The sequence below is a fragment of the Pelophylax lessonae genome, assembly GCF_965119305.1.
Source record: "Pelophylax lessonae genome assembly, chromosome: 12".
NCBI lineage: Eukaryota > Metazoa > Chordata > Amphibia > Anura > Ranidae > Pelophylax > Pelophylax lessonae.
The window spans coordinates 131375477-131393377 of NC_138779.1; the positions used below are offsets into that span (position 1 = coordinate 131375477).

General features: G+C 38.8%; 1 protein-coding gene across 1 annotated transcript in view; it reads left to right on the top strand.

The window, feature by feature from the left end:
• The window catches only part of IL10RA (interleukin 10 receptor subunit alpha), a 20157-nt gene extending 3156 nt beyond the window's left edge, over positions 1–17001 (top strand). Inside the window, exons 2-7 of the mRNA XM_082273201.1 lie at positions 4654–4774; positions 4979–5154; positions 8224–8393; positions 10325–10472; positions 12745–12869; positions 16197–17001. Coding sequence (XP_082129327.1) covers positions 4654–4774; positions 4979–5154; positions 8224–8393; positions 10325–10472; positions 12745–12869; positions 16197–16928 — 1472 coding nt within the window. The 3' untranslated portion in view covers positions 16929–17001. The remainder of the gene's footprint in view (positions 1–4653; positions 4775–4978; positions 5155–8223; positions 8394–10324; positions 10473–12744; positions 12870–16196) is intronic.
• Positions 17002–17901: the final 900 nt, after the last annotated feature.

Genomic DNA, 17901 nt, shown 5'->3' on the forward strand with positions numbered 1-17901 from the left:
ATAATAGGTAACTAGCAATACCTGTTTATCTTGTTCCTTGACATTTTGTTTTATTTTCCATTTATATTCTTGATATTTTGTATGCTATATAAGTCTGGATGGCATTGTTTGTTTGTTTTCTTTAAATTCTTCTTTCCTATCTTTATTCATAAAATTCTTAGCACTTTAATGTTGTTCTACACAGTAGATGTATTTTCTAAAATTTAAAGAGGAAGTAAACCCTCCTCAGGAAGTTGTACCTATAGGTAAGCCTATGATAAGGCTTACCTATAGGTACTGTAAATATCTCCTAAACATGTACGGTTTAGGAGATATTTACCTTTAATGCAGCCAGTGACGTCACTGGCGCATGCGCTCTGAAGGAACGGCTGATCGTGCCGTTCCTTCAGAGCCCCGTGCCGTGACCGTCGGCTCCCGCGCACGTGCGCGGGTGTGACGTCACCGCGGCTCCGGCCAATCAGATGGCCGGATGCCGCGATCCCGGAAGACGGGCGACTGAACATGTCGCTCGTCATACAGTTAAGAGAGCGGCACGGCGGGGGCTCGTTCTAAGGTAAGTATTTCATAATGAGCTAGTATGCGATGCATACTAGCTCATTATGTCTTTCTCTTGCAGGTTGTAAAAAAAAAAAAAAATTTTGAACGAGTTTACAACCTCTTTAAGTTTTATGTTAAAGAAATAAAATGAAAGGAGTACAAAAAAATGACTTTTTAATAGGTTGTATACATAGTTCTGTATACAATATTTTGGGTAATATGCTGAATTATCAAAGACCCAGCAACCTAGCTATAATAAACCTAATAAAGCCTTTACTGGTTCTATTTAACAATTTTTTTTTTTTTTTTAAATGTTCGTGTAATTTCATCTTTGTCTATTTCTGATATTTTTGTGACCTTTTTGTTGTTCGGCACACTGCTGTCTGAAGGAAGATTTCCTGTTTCCAATGAACTGGTGATAAGGTTCTTGTAAAAGACAAGTGTTTCCTTTTTGTGTATGCAAACGTTCTCTTGCAATTTCCGTTCTTTCTTATTTAATGTAACTAGCTCATCAAGTGTCAAGTGTTGTGTGAAGAAATAATAGGGCCCATTCACACTGTTCTTTATTGCAGTCAGGGGCGTAACTACAGGGGTTGCAGGGGTTGCAATCGCTACCGGGCCCCATGCTCCAGGGGGCCCGGTAGCAAACCAGTGGGTGAACTTAAAGGATCGCAAAGGTCACACTTGCGACCGGGCCCTGGCTTTGCACCACTGTGGGGAGGCCCCAAGATTGCAGGAAGGGGGCCCACTGCAGAACTTGTGAAAGGATCCTGCTGCGGGACCGTAATAAAAGGCCATGCAATGAGTGTAAAGAGCCCCAGGATTAGTGGGAAGGGCCCTGGGCTTGAAGGGAAGGGCCCCGGCCAGGGGTCTGGGGGGCCCTTCATGGTTTCTTGCATCAGGGCCCTGAAGGTTCTAGTTACGCCTCTGATTGCAGTGCCATTATTTTTCAGTGGCACCCACCACACACTTTGTGCAAAAATGAAGCGTGCCTGTTTTAGTACATTGGCAGTCCATTCAGGCTCATTCCTACTGTAGTCTTGATGTAATGTGCAGATGTTAACACAAATTACATGCTTTAAAATATTGAGGTGCAATTATTTTTCAGTGGTACCCCAACGCGCAAAGGGAATGCACATGTGTTACAGTACACAGAATAATAACTCTATTGTGTGATGTGAGGTGCTGCATTACAAAAAAATTGGTGCATGCCAAATTTTGCAGATGTTTTGGTCCATTGACAGTGCCTTAATAATATTTAGAGATCCTATTATAAATTCTTAGGGATGTACAAGCCTTTTAAATATTCTACTCCTTGGGGAAGAATGCATTTTGCTTAGTGGTGAGCTGAAATCTACAATTTCATTTTTTTATAGCCAAAAGTTAATTTTTTTATTTTTTTGCATGGAAGGGTTAGAACTCCCACCAAATTTGAAAGGAACAACTTGTTTCTGTATCCTTCAAACTGCTTAAAGTATGATATATCTATTCTTTGACCATTTTTCGAGCCCTGATAAAGGGGGGCTGTACAAACCCCCAAAATATATTGGCTGTATTACCATAGAATTCCATGGGTTTCTCGATTCTAAAATCTTTGGTGTGGCTCTGGCCTCTCAGAGAGCTTCTCTATTTGTCTCTGTGACCATTGTCGCCCAGGCAGAAATTCAATGGGCACATCTAGTCTGGTGATGTTGCCCAAGAAGGCGATTTTCCCTCAGTTTTGAGAGGTGCGCTCTCACTTCTCACAGGATAAGAGGTGAAGGGAACCCCCAGCAATGGAAAACAGACAGGGGATTTAAAAAATGCGTACACTTTTGGCTATTGAGAATCTCTAAATGCTGTTTTTTTTTTTTTATAATTTCTACAATATAATGGTAGAGCTGTGGTTAGCAGCAGGGATCACCTAGATCTGTAACCGCTAATGTACATACATATTTAAGATGAGTTAGTCATGTATTTTTCTCGCATTTGCTTTTTTACATCCATAGGCATTTGTGGCTGTGGTTTGAAGGGACGCTCAATGATACAATCTCTATGTGGTTTATTTCAGTTCATTAACAACTTTTCTAAACGGTTTCTATGATAAACTTGCACTTCGCACATTCATTTAATTTCAGTTTTATGATTTACTTGTGTTCATCACTAAATTACCACTCCAATAAATATATGCAGAAGGCTGGATTTAAGCTTAGTGTCTCCAAATCATTTTTAGTATTCTAAAATCCATGATTATGGGGTTGGTGTACTAAAAGCAAATAGACTGTTCACTTTTTGGAGGGTAATTTTCACTTTGTATGCAATCACATGCAACTAAAAACGCTTTTGCAAAGTGAATTTTTGCCACATTCAGTAGGTTAAAAATTCCCTTTTAGAGCAAAAATTGTCTTGCAAAGTGTATAGCCTATTTGCCTTCGATCAATCAACTCCAATATATTACTGAGTATAAATGTAATGACACATTTGTTTGTTATTGATTTATTGTTTCTAATTTAAATAAGAAAATGAAAAAAAAAAAAAAAAGATAACGGAACAAAGAGGAGCCTCGCCAACCTTGTATGATCAACTGCTAAAGGGGTACCACAGGGGTCATATCAATATAGACTCAAAAAGGGAAACTTAATATATACTGTAGTCTATAATGATATGACCCCTGTGGTAGCCCTTTAAAGTAGATGATTATACAAGGTTGACACTTCATAGTTTTTCTACTTTGGGCTTTGATTTTTAATAAATTATCTTATAAATATTTTTCTGGTCAGTGGTTTAGAGATCTGTTCAAGCTTTTGAACCCACAAAGAGAAGCCTGACATTTCCTGAGATTTGGCTCCCCTGGACCCTAGCCTTTATAGCCATTTGATCCTAAAGGAAACCTGGGGCTAATAGTAAACAAAGGGGTGGAGTCTCCTGGGTGCTGTCATTGACGATATAACTAAATAAAATAAATGGTAGCTATGACTAAGGTTATTTTGGGCTGAAACATGTCAGCTTTCCCTGCAAGGCTGTGTTTTTAGCCTTCTATATCTATAAAAAGAATTTCTGGCTTTTTTTTTTTACATTGGAACTTTCTGTGACTCAGACTATCTATTACTAATATCATATTGGAAGCGAGCTGGCTGAAGCTGGAGCCCTGCAGTCTGTCTGATTGGAATATAGATTTTTAGCACTTCTCTTGGATTTTATGCTATTGACCAAATCATTCCTGAACAGCCAAAGTTGTGTTCAGACCTTGAGCTCGTCCCTAGTCATGAATCAAAACACTTTAAAAAAAAATGTTCACCACTGTGCCATATAATAAAATGTATTCAAATTTAAAAAAATAAAATGTGGGTGTCCCCTGACACCTGCCGTTCCATAGAGGAGACTGCAGGGTCCAATCAGGTCCGCCTTAAAAACTGAAAACACTTTTTTTTAATTTTGCATAGAGTGAAGATGAATTAGAACACTTGTCAGTTTATTGTTTTCTGTGCCCTTGTTAGGGAGATTCACCCTCTCTATTTGTCCTGTTTTCCATTATCATTGAAAGTGAAAGTAAAGGAAAATTCCAGATTTTGGGTTGTCCCCAGAAAAGTAATAGAGTGGAAATTTTCCCATGGGAATGCTAGTTCTAGTGACATGGGGGTCCCCAAGGAATTCCCCTTATTTTCAGGGATTTCCTATAACTTCCTGTTTGGCTATGTGACAGGACTGATAGAAAATCTCCCCAATGGGACATTAATGGCAAAAAAAAAAAAAATCTAACAGGGGTTATAACCCCTCCCTTACTCTATCTATAGGCAAAAATGTTTTGCCTATAGTTCTAACTTAAAATTTAGTGTAATATAACACTTCTGGTAGTAAAAAAGTGCATTTTCTTTAAAGGGGTCCATGCAACAGACAAAAAAGAAACAACTGAGGAGGAAATATAAAGAGAGGGATTTGGTTCTCAGAAAAGGAAAATCCCTCCAAATAAGGGACAGTTAGGAGCCATGTATAATTCTCAGTTTTACTATTTTTTATGATCTGTATTGTTCCAGATTAGTGTGGCTGCTTTTCCTGCCATAGATTTTATTGTTTGTTATCCTTAGCGCAGCAATATTGTGTTTTATGTATAATTCTCTCCCTGTTTTTTTCCTATAGGTGATTTGCTGAAACCTCCTGAAAATGTCCATTTTCCACCGGATTTTTTTTATCACATATTGCATTGGTCACACAACAGTTCTGGTAGCGATGGAATTTTGTATATAGTGGAGTATCTAAGGTGAGAAACACTGGAGAAAAGTAAATAGTGTCAAACCTAGATTTTTGACTATAGCAAACAATCATAATTCTTGTTAACAATTCCACTTTTGTAGTAGTTATCCCCTTTGTGTTTAGAAATAATGTGCACACATTTATTAGATGTTGCATCTTCCATTGTAGTTATTTAAATATATTAATAAATCACTCTTTTCACATTTTTCAGGTATGGTGTTTCCAATTGGACTGCTGTGCCAAGCTGCACTTTAATTAGAAACCACAGCTGTGACCTTACGGTGGAAACCTTACCAATAGACAATGGTTATTATGCACGAGTTAGGAGTGTTCTAGGAAACCAGACATCAGAATGGACTCGTACAATACGCTACACATTCACAGAAGGTAAACTTCTAGTTTTAAAATATTTGTTTAGTTAGACACTCCTTTACTTTTATGCGTCGCATATAAATATATTTAAACATTTTTACTCTTAGTTCTATACAGAGTATTACCATTCTCAAAGATTTCTTTGCAAATGACTGCAATTATGAGTATAAAGAGAATTTAGGCCGGGCTCCATGAAACAGATCAGGGTGCTTATAGGTCTTGTTAGCTTAAAGAAGGACCTAAACTGTGGAAACTACGCTCAAACAAGACTCACAAAAGACTAGTCATCAGTATTGCCTGTGGTCTCCCTACAGGAAATCTTTACTGATTTACCATGCCTTATTTTTCACACTATGTCGTTGTGTTGAGATATTTATCTTGGGACATGGCCAGGTCTTTGCTTTCCCATGTCAGAGCTGCCCATTTGATTGCTGATGTAATGTTCAAAAATTAGAAGGACAGGTGAAGAAATCACAGATCTAAACAGGCAAGGAGATCATTGCACTGTAGACCACGAGGTACAACTTCCTCTCCAGCAAGCAGCACAAATGTGGAATTACTGAATATCACTCCAAATCCTGTAAGACTAGCAGCCAGAGGCAACAGTGCCTTATATGCTGTATATATACCGGTATGAGGGTTAATGCACAGGAGGTTCACAGTTTTTTATTTGAGACAAAAGGTAGCTTTTCAGGATGCTGCTTAGGCACAATTAACATTTCTAGATGTTCTCTATAAGACAGCAAATCTTTCATCTTTGAGTTCAGGTCCACTCTAAAATAACATATGTGCCATCTTTGGAGCACATCAGAACACCATAAATTACTTGATGGTAATTCTGTGTAGGACATTTTTAGTAAACAGACTTTGAACCTACGTCTGATTAGTGACAATAGTGGTGTTCAAAAAAGGGAAGGGATTCTTTTGAACGTCAGTTCTGTTCTCCACCTTTATTGTCTAGGGTTTGGACTTAATTATTTATCTTAAAATTACTCTTTTGAGACAATCTAGTTCAGGTTGCAACACAATAATTTGTCAGCACTCTATCACATCATGACCTTACCCCTTCAATTTTTTTTTTTGTTATGTGGTTTCCTCTTCAGTCATAACACCGTAGAAAAGAGTATGGTGTAGTTCAGTATAGTATACAAGTTTTTTATTCCTTTTTCTCTTGCATGTAAACAACTACTTAAAATGTAATGTATATGTAGTGAAAATTTTTTCCTTGATTTTGGTGAAAGTAGACAATTAGAGAATGATTAAATCATAATCTGTCTTTTTTGCTCCATATGGGAGATTGAGGGATTTCCAATCACTTCCTGTCCTAGAGACAGGGAAAATCCCTAGTTAGACATTTGTCTCCATAACAAGTCCTTTGAATTTCAACTTGAAAGTATCTCTAATATGTGAGGTATATGGGCATTCTTCAGAATTTACCAGTCCAGGATAGTAAGCGTAGTGTCATTGTAGAGAGTAAAAAGTATTATTAAAGATGGCACTGACTCTAAACAACTCCTACTATCTAGTAATCTCTATTAGTGCTTAAGCATTATTGAATTGTGTCTGATGGCTTTGCTGGAAAATAAGTATACACCATTATGAGTTGCTATGCTGACAGCTATGCCTGGAGAGGTATATTATAACAACAACAGATCAGATCTTAGCTGGTGCCACCAATATGTGACAATGACACGTCAGATCTCACTCTGCTGTCACCAGTTTGCGATAATGAAAATCTCAGACTCAAACTGCACAAAGATTTTCCAGCTCGGAGGAGGAGAGCACTTTACATTGGGTTTAGTTATTTATACAGGCAACCTGTTACAAGCCACGTTTAAGTTTTGAATGAATTTGAATGATTTTAAAACATAATTTAATAAAAGAAAAAATGGTGGAGAATATAATTTACAGAAAAAAGGTATGAGGAGCAGCAAAACAAAAAGAATCAATAATTAAAATCAATGGTCATAAAACAGGTCTGAGCTTTGGCTATCAATAAAAAAAAAAAAACATCTCTGGGTAAATGTTCTTTCGTTTCAAAGGTAAGGCCTTATAAACACTGTGGGGTTGATTTGCTAAAACCGGAGAGTGCAAAATCTGCTGCAGCTTTGCACAGAAACCAATCACTTTCCAGGTTTTTTTGTCAAAGGGTAACTGAACAAGCTGAAGATTGAAGCTGATTGGCTACCATGCACAGCTGCACCAGATTTTGCACTCTCCAGTTTTAGTAAAGAAACCCCTTTGTGTTTAGCACCCTGTGCTTGAGCATAATGCACCAGGCCTAAACTCCTAATGTGCATTAGGCCTTAAAGAGAGTAGAAATTCGGCCGGGAATTTTCGTCTGACGACCGATCCGCCGATTTTCGGCTTGTTAGTATGATGCTTCCGACAACCCACTCCGACTTTTCGGCCGAAAAAATCTGGTGTGCAGGCTATAAAATTTTTGTCCTCCGTCAAAACACAGCCGATTTTCGTGCAGTCAGTACAGATTTCGACAGGGAAAAATGTCGAAGAAAGAACACAAAGAAAGCAAACCAACATATGACATCACTTCTGAAGTAGAATTTTGCTGGGCGGGAAAATTTGTGTGCAGTCTAGGCACATTCCAACCAACAAAACACCACTCTGGACAAAAGACGGACGACCGGTCGGCGGAAAATCGTTGCATGTGTACTAGGCTTTAGACTGCTCATGCAGAGGGCCTCACTTAAAGTGAGAGTAAACGCCAAAGCATGAAATGTACCTATAAACCTATAACAAGGCTTTCTGTGGAGCAGGAATGGCCATACATAGATTTGAATTTCTAACTATCCATAGGCAGCCTAAAGGTTCTATTGAGAAAGGTTTATGGTCCTGCTTACCTGTCTTGAATTTTTAAAACTGATTGGAAAGATAATGGAATTCATGATGGGCATTGTACTTCTACAGATTGAAAAAAATTAAACAGGATAAGGATTACAGTCTGTTTTTGACTCTTTGAAACACCTGCCTTTATTAGCATTTCATATATGATATTGTATATCTATTTGATTTGATTTGCCAATGATACGTAGGCTAACTGCAAAATACATGGTTGTCTTGCAGTTACTCTGCCTCCACCATCTGTACAAGTGGATGTGGATGGGCCTTCCTTACTTGTTCAGATCACTCTGCCAATAGTTACATCGAATAACATTAGCAAGCGCTTTGAAGAATTTTTTCCCCGACACCGCATGTACCATATCGATATTCGACGAACCTCAGATAACCACACGGTATGTGTGTCTTACTGTCAGTGCTATTGACAAATGTAATGTGCTTCTTATTAACAAATGTAATATATATTCACTAAAAACATATTCTGACTTATTTCTTTATGCAAGGTTATTTTAGTTCATGTAAATTTTTGGGATGTTTTGCTTAAGATCATGAAACAGCATTTCAGATGGATTAAGATCAGGACATTGGCTTACCAATTTTCAATTACATATCTTTTTCTATTTGCAACACTTTGTTCTGGATTTCATCCTCTGTTTTTGATTAATGTAATGTAGCAAGACCCACCTGCGTTTGCTCATGGAAGAATAGACATCACCAAGTGAATAGATAATATGTGATAGCGATCACTGAATGCACGCTCTGAGCACAGCAGCTTGTACTGGAGTGTTTTGGCAAGAATTTATATGACCACCTTCTAATGAAATTAAACAACATATTATTAAGAACCATCCAAAAAATTCAAAAACATTTTCTGTTGCCTGTGTTGCCTTCTGCTTATACAGTAAAACCTTGGATTGCGAGCATTATTCGTACCAGAAACATGCTTGTAATCCAAAGCACTCGTATATCAAAGCATATTCACCCATAAGAAATAATGGAAACTCAGGATGATTCGTTCCACAACCATTTATTCATATAAAAATTATTACGGCAATACAAAGTAATGTAAAAAAAAGTGGAATGACACTCACAATGTGAAAAACAATATTCCACGTCAAGGAGTCGGGTGTTCATCTGTGTAAAGCCGCTGGTGTATACAGTATGTTGCCAGAGGTCTGGGGGTGCTGGTGGCTCACAGCACTTCCTGAACAACACTGGACAACTGTTGACATCACTTCCAGGGTGCTCCGAACACACGTTATGCCAGCCCAACCAGCTGGGAGTGTCTCCTAGTGTCTCCCAGTTCTCCAGGAAGCGCTGAGAGCCACAAGTGCCCCCAGACCTCTGGCCATGTACTGTATACACTAGCCCAGTGATGGCGAACCTTGGCACCCCAGATGTTTTGGAACTACATTCCCCAACTGCACTAGAGAGTTTACACGGATGAGAACAAGACTCCTTAACGTTTGATATATAGTTTGTAACATTGTTAAGTGTCATTCCACTTTTTTTTTTAATTAAAACTGTGGATTTAAACTCTTTCTTATTACATTACAATTAAAATCACCAGTAGTGTTCCTGAGATATATATAAGAAAGCATTCCACACGCCCCACAATATACATATAATTACCTCATACCCCACAATCTACATATAATTACTTATTCAAAACATGGGTATTTTCCCAGTCTTCCTCCTCCCTACATTTCCATACCCCAATTCCATCCAACAGTCAAAAAAAAAAAAGGGGGGGGGTGTGCAAACAATACATAACAATAAAGAGGAGGGTACCAGGAGGGTCCATAAATGGCTGCTTCCCAGATTCTACCTAACAGATCCAATTTGCCCCCATGACCTCCAACCCGTGACTTCCCGTGACTTCCCTAAAAATAAAGCCCCATAAATTTACATTACAACTGTGATCCTTCTTCTGCTCGTATTGCAAGACCGCGCTCATATATCAAGTTAAAGTTTTTTTAAAAATGTTGCTCGTCTAGCAAAACGCTTGTATACCACATTGCTCGCAAACCATGGTTTTACTGTCGTTTTGTAAAGCAGACTACAAGGGGAGATCTTGACATTCATCAGAGTGCCTTGTATTCAGTGAAAGCACATTTTTTAAAAATGGATAAGGTGAAGAGCACTTGACCCACTACAGGGTTCAGGCATCAATAGAAGTAGTTACTTACATAGCAAAAGTAAAAACAAATCATGTTCTTTACGGAGTTCAGTTTTTAGCAATGTAAACATGTAACATTGATTGCAGTATGTCTTACAGTATATGGTTTAATAGTACGTATTGTCTGAAATCAGTATTTGCTTTCAGTTTCAGCAGGTGAATCACTGTGAATGGTTCCATATTACGGGCCTGGCTGAGGAACAGGAGTATTGTATACAAATTCAGCCTGCAATTTCTTCCCGTAACAACATTGGGGAAGCCTCTTCAGAGATCTGCATTTACCTCCCCGAACAAGGTGAGTTTTTATAACTCTTTAAATGAACACTGAACTGTATTCATATGTATTTTTTATGTCTTCCTGTGGTTAAGCTTTATGTGCCAGTTTAAAGAGGAAGTAAAGTCAGTGATTTTTTTTTTTTTTGTTACCTGAAAAGTAAAGGCATAATGTGCTAGTATGCATCACATATTAGCACATTATGTGACACTTACCTCCAAACTAAGCCCTCGTCCCCACTGGAGGCCGCATCCATCTTCAGCCGTCTTCCTTCTGGGTCCGCGGACTTTAGCTGTGCTACAGGCCGGAGCCATGTGATGTCACTCCCGCGCATGCGTGCGGGAGCGCCAGTCAACGCACAGGGCTCTGAAGAAACAGCACAGGCAGCCCTTCCTTCAGAGTGCATGTGCCAATGACATCATTGGCGCACTATACAGTAAATATCTCCTAAACTGTGCAAGTTTAGGAGATATTTACAGTACCTATAGGTAAGCCTTATTATAGGCTTACCTATAGATACAATTCATAGATGGGGGTTTTCAACCACTTTAAGGCCCCCTTTCACACAGATGCCTCTGCTATGTAGAATCCCCTTGCTCAGTGGGGGATCTCTCCGCTGATCCCCACTGAGCAGGCGGATGTCAGGTCCATGTCCGCTCCGCTATGCAGAGTGGACACAGATACAGTCCCACTTTACACTATGGGGCAATCAGATAAAAACAGACCGCCTCTTTGTTTCAATCCATTGCCATCCGGTCGGCCAGAGGAATTGAAAATAGGACCACCATCCATCTGTTTTTGGTGGACAGGATCAGGTCGGATGGCAGTGAGTGTTATGCCCCATACACACGTGCAGATTATCTGCAGACTTTTGTCTGCAGACTTACCAAAACCATATAATATGAGGTCAAACCTAAACACTTTCAATTTGTATGCAATCTGGCAGGCCCTTGCACTACATAGAAAAGGTAAGTCTGCAGACAAAAGTCTGCACATAATCTGCACGTGTGTATGGGGCATTAGCGGACATGTATCCGCTGACATCCACCGCTCTATAGAGGACAATGTAGTGTCCAATCAGGTCTGCCTGAAAAACTGACAGGTGGACCTGATCGGAAAGCCCGTGTGAAAGGGGCCTAAGCCTAAACTCCATGCAAACAGCTAATTACACAGCTGATATTTTACCTGACAATGGACTTTTATTTCTGTTCATCTAGTCCATGCGTGCTCAACCTGTGGCCCTCCAACTGTGGCAGAACTGCAAGCCCCATGGTGCATTGCAAGGCTGACAGTTACAAGCATGACTCCCAAAGGCAGAGGCATGCTGGGAATTGTAGTTCCACAACAACTGGAAGGTCACGGGTTGAGCACCCATGATCTAGTCCCAAATACTGCCCCTCCCTCTTTCAGTCTGTTGAAAAGGAATTATAAGAGACTGCTTTAAATTAAGTTAATTAAACAAGCTACATCTAAAATATATTTTTAAATAAATAACTGCATTCATTATTGTTTTTGACATATGTCCTGAGTTCACCTTTAACGATGATGTGGTGTTACTGCAGTAAGAAATAATAGGAATGGCCTGTGGGAAGTGAGGAATAAAGATGGTGACCGCTTAATAGTCCGTCTACATTTCTAAGATATAGCAACATGTCACTAAAATGAAAAAGTATACAGATTCACTTAAAAAAACAAGGATACCTGTACTTCTGCAGTGATAATTATCAAGGAAGCTTTTACAACACTATGATATTTATGATACAATTGCCTTCATGACTCTTTACTCTTGGCATGTAAGAATTTTCCACAAGGCAAAATATATTATGTAATAAATGCCTTTAACTACGTTTTGGACTATTACTATAGAACCTCTTTTGTTCCACCCTACATGAATAATCCTTCTTAGAAGGAACTGTACTATGTGAGACCTTGAAACTGTCATCTATATAGAAAGACATTCCTTTGTAGGATTCTATCATTAGTACAGCATTCTATCATTGGTATAGAGACAAGTACTTAAGAAGCCTCTACATACGCAATGTGTCTCAGTGGTTCAGGGACATCTCACATACGATGATCCGTGTGCAAAGTGTGGATGTTGCATGATGATCTGCTCTGGAGTAACTGTTTAAAAACATATGGTGTTGAAGATCAGGGCCCAGTTTACAGAAATACTCATCCAACCTTTGAAAACCAGGTTTTGTGTTGTTTCCATCAGCTGCCATCTATCTCACATGCAAATTTCAGAAGGTTGAGCCCATGCTAATTTCTAATTTCTTCTTTGTCTCTGCAGGCATTTCAAACAGCACTCTCTTGGTGGTGGCCTCCTGTATTCTAACTTTTGTGGTTCTATTGATCTTTGTCAATGTCTTTATCTGTTTTTATACTCGGGGAGTTGTCAAGACACCCATAACTCTAGTGAGTAAAAAAGACTTTACAAGTATATAATTTAACAAATTTCGTTTGTAACAGGAAGAGGACACACTAAAAAACACTGGCCCCTCTTGATCAAAATGTCTATATGCAGCTTACCAAACATACAAATTCTTCCTTTTATTTCCTGGTTATATACCAGGGGTCTTCAAACTATGGCCCTCCAGTTGTTCAGGAACTACAATTCCCATCATGCCTAGTCGTGTCTGTGAATGTCAGAGTTTTACAATGCCTCATGGGATGTGTAGTATGAGGATCCTTGTTATATACAGTATATTACCAAAAGTATTGGGACACCTGCCTTGAAACACACATGAACTTTAATGGCATCCCAGTCTTAGTCCATAAGGGTTCAATATTGAGTCGGCCCACCCTTTGCAGCTATAACAGCTTCAAATCTTCTGGGAAGGCTGTCCACAAGGTTTATGAGTGTGTCTATGGGAATGTTTGATCATTCTTCCAAAAGCGCATTTGTGAGGTCAGGCACTGATGTTGAAATATAAGGCTTGGCTTGCAGTCTCCACTCTAGCTTATCCCAAAGTTGTTCTGTCAGGTTGAGGTCAGGACTTTGTGCAAGCCAGTCAAGTACCTCCACCCCAAACTCACTCATTGATGTCTTTATGGACCTGGGGATCAGGGGTTGGACTTGGCCCGTTAGTTCCAGTGAAGGGAACACTTAAGGCGTCAGCATACGCCCATACATTTTGGACAATTTCATGCTCCCAACTTTGTTGGGAACAGTTTGGGGATGTCCCCTTTCTGTTCCAACTCAAGGTCCATAAAGACATGGATGAGTGAGCTTGGGGTGGAGGAACTTGACTGGCCTGCACAGAGTCCCAAACTCAACAGAACACCTTTGGGATGAATTAGAGTGGAGACTGAGAGCCAGGCCTTCTCGCTCACATCAGTGCCCGACCTCACAAATGCGCTTCTGGAAAAATGGCCAAACATTCCCATAGACACATTCTAAACCTTGTGGACAGTCTTCCCAGAAGAGTTGAAGCTGTTATAGCTGCAAAGGGTGGGCCAACTTAATATTGAACCCTACAGACTAAGACTGGGATGTCATTAAAGTTCATGTGTGTGTAAAGGCAGGTGTCCCAATACTTTTGGTAATATGGTGTAAGATCTTGATTAATCCCAATAAAGTAATATACAGGCTGCTGTCATTTCAGACCAAAATATTTCTTCAAAGAGCTGTAGTTTGAAAAAAGAAAAATATTAGAGCCATGCAAAATTTTGCACAGGCCGCTGTGTTAGCAAGAACATTATGACTAAGCTATACATAATTATTCAAGATGTAACCAAAAATATAAATGAAATCAATATACTCATACCTCAAAGTTCATCAAAGTGTGCCTACTAAATAAATATTAAAAACTGTGCAATTGCTCATTAAACATTAAACAAATAGATCTTCAGTGTAACAATCAATCAATGAATAAAAAATAATTCATTTCATAGAGAATTAATCATAATCAACATACCCTCAGTGTCCATTAACAAATAAATAAATACTATTATATAAGCACCAAAGTATAAAAATGTTATCCTTTTCTTCAGAAAAAGTTCACATGTCCTCCACCAAAGGCTATTGGATACTCACACCAGGGTAATGCATCTTTCCAGCATATTCGGGGTTAGAACAGTGCTCTCCATCACCATGTAAGAAAGAGAAGCGTTACATAGCATAAAATCCTGTTGTAATGACTACATCATGCCGAAATGCATGGAGTGGAGCTTCATTGGGTGACGTCCTTCAGCACAAGCCGTCCCCTCGCATCCATTTTTACTGTTAGCGCTGGTGGTGCTTACAAACACATGTGCCATCCTTCCTAGTGTTGGGCACGTGGGGGTAGACTCACTAAAGCTGGAGAGTGAAAAATCTGGTGCGGCTGTGCATGGTAGCCAACTGGCTTCTAACTTCAGCTTGTTCAATTATGCTTTAACAAAAAAAAAAAAAAATCTGGAAGCTGATTGGTTTCTATGCAGAGCTGCACCAGATTTTGCACTCTCCAGTTTTGGTAAATCAACCCGTGGTGTGGATTTTTTTCAGAAGAAAACGATAACTTTTTTACACTTTATGGTGGAGTAAACTTTTATACAGATTATCAGTACTTTTACCTACACTGGGGACATTTTGTGATAGATTGTTTTGTGCTTCACAATTTTATTTATTCATTTGTTTTTTTTAATTAACTACAAAATGGACACTGAGGGTATGTTGATTATGATTACTTCTATATGAAATTAATTAATGTTTTATTTATTGATTGATTGTTACACAGACGATTTGTTAATGTTTGATGATTAATTACACCATTTTAATATTTATTTAGTAGGCACTCATTGATGAATTTTGAGTAATGAGTAGGTAAATATTGGTTTCATATATTTTTTAATTAATTGTTTATAGTGCAGTCACAATGTTCTTGCTAACATTGTAAACCTTTGCGTTTTTTAATGCAAAAACATTTTATTGACATTGAAATTGTGTTCATACAAGAAATAGTCATTTATGGAATGCATAGTATAAGGTTCTAGTTTAAGACAAAATATTGACCTGAGGTTGTCAGTGTACATTTTAAATTAAAAGTTCCTAAAGTTACAAATGGAAGTTGTAACAGACAAAATGAAACCGTGAACATATAGTAGGTAATACTGCATCACATGTGTGATACCTTCTAAATTAAAATTGAACAATAAGAGAAGGCCAATAACTTGGAATAGGAAATTCACTAACCTTTTGCGGTTTTAATTATTGCAAATATTATTATTAATAATGATAATGCATTATTGTTTATTTCATTATTAATTATTATTTACTTTTGTCATTACCCACAGAGATACCCGTGGCGTGGATTATTTTTTGATACACAGTCCACTATGTACCTGTATTATAGAGTTAAAGATAGTGAGTAAAATGACAAAGAGGCCGTACTCTTGTAAACGCTGATGCTTCTTTACCCATGAATGTGCATCTAAAGTATTTTCTGAATGTGAAATCTCCATGCTTGGGGAGTACATTGGAAGCGCATGCACATGGAAATGCTAATCCAAAGAAGCATCAGCATTTCCAAATGTACAGCTGCGTACAGCCATTTACTTGTATGCAGGACGAGTAGCTCCCGGGCCAGGGAAATTGTCACTAGACACATAAAACACCAACAAATAATAGTGTGCATGAATCTTTCTATACTCCTGCTACCAGCCCACAGAAGAGCATGAGTATGCACAAGCAAGAGAAGTAAAGTAAACATGTCAAAAAAAAGCGTTACAAAATAATGACCAAATATGTAATTCTTTCCGCAGAAGTCTCTTATTCAGAGAAGTTGGTCATGGATGGATAAACCATCATCCTCTGTTATTGAGACAACCCTGCACTGGGAGAATGACCAAATTGAACATCTCATGCCAGAGCTCAGGCACTCCTTGATGCGCAGCAGTGCAGACAGTGGTTTTGGAAGCCAAATCTTTGTCACCGATATGTCAAAGTTCTCTGAAGTGCCCTCTGTAGGTGTAAATCTGTCAAAGTCAAAACCTGATATTACGGATACAAACACACTAGAGGAGCACTCTTGTGAAAGAGAAAGCACCAAAAGTGAAGACAGTGGTATCAGCCTATCAACAGACTCCCAGAACTTCATCAGCTGTTGTGATGGTATTGATGATAGAGACATCCAAACTTGTGGTACGAGCATTGAGACAGTAATGGTACATGAAGGACTGGGTTACCTGAGACAGCAAGTACCAGAAGAGAACACAACTATTTTAGAAAGGAAAGAACTGGAGAGTACATGGCAACCACAAATAAAAGAGTACTTATCTCAAGGACAACAGAATCAGCAGAAAAACCAAGTAGACTTTCATCACCAGAAAGAGTTTCATTCTTTGCTGCAACCATGGATTCAACTTCCTGATGCCTTTCAATCATCAATACCCCTTACAGTGGCATACAGCCCATTCAGCAACAAACTTTGGGATTTAGGTGTCAGTGTTCTATCACTTGGAGATGTAGAACAACTCATGGACACTAGGTCTTAGGGGAAATGGTTGGGATATGTGAGTGTCAGTGGAAAATGCACCTTGCAATAAGGGTAACAAAACATGGGGGAGAGTTTTTTTATAATATTAAAACTGATTTTAAGGTAGAACTGATTTAACCACTTAAGCCCCGGAAGATTTTACCCCCTTCCTGACCAGGGGGTATTTTGCGATTCGGCACTGCGTGATTTTAACAGACAATTGCGCGGTCCTGCGACGCTGTACCTAAACAAATTTGACGTCCTTTTTTTCCCACAAACAGAGCTTTCTTTTGGTGGTATTTGATCACGTGTGCGATTTTTTGATCATGCGCTATAAACAAAAAAAGAGCGTCAATTTTGCAAAAATAACAATATTTTTCACATTTTTTTTATATGAAATTCCCCCAAAAAAAAGTAAAAATCAAAATTTTTTAACATTTTAGGCCAATTTGTTTTATGCTGCATATGTTTGGTAAAAAAAATTGCAAAAAGCGTATTTTGATTGGTTTGCGCAAAAGTTATTGTGTTTACTAACTAAGGGAAAGATTTTTGTCATTTTTGTTGTTTTTTTTTTAACGAGTAATGGCGGCGATCTGCGATTTTTTTTTTGCGGGACTGCAACATTGTGGTGGACAGATCGGACCCTTGACTGACATTTTTGACACTTTTGGGGTTACCAGTGACATTACTGCAGTAATCAGTGCTTTACATATGCACTGTTACTGTAAAAATTACACTGGCAGTGAAGGAGTTAACTTTATTGGAGAGGGAGGGGTTAAGTGTGTCCCTAGGGGCGTGTTTCTAACTGTGATTGGCTGTGGCTACTGGTGTAAGAACAGAGATCAATGGTCCTACATAGTAGAACCGTGTGATCTCCATTCTTACACAGGGAAGAATGACAGGTGGCTTTGTTTACATTAGCCGCCTGCCTTTCTTCCGGTGTACCGGAAGATCGCGAGTGCCCGGCGCACATCGGGTCCGCCGGGCACACG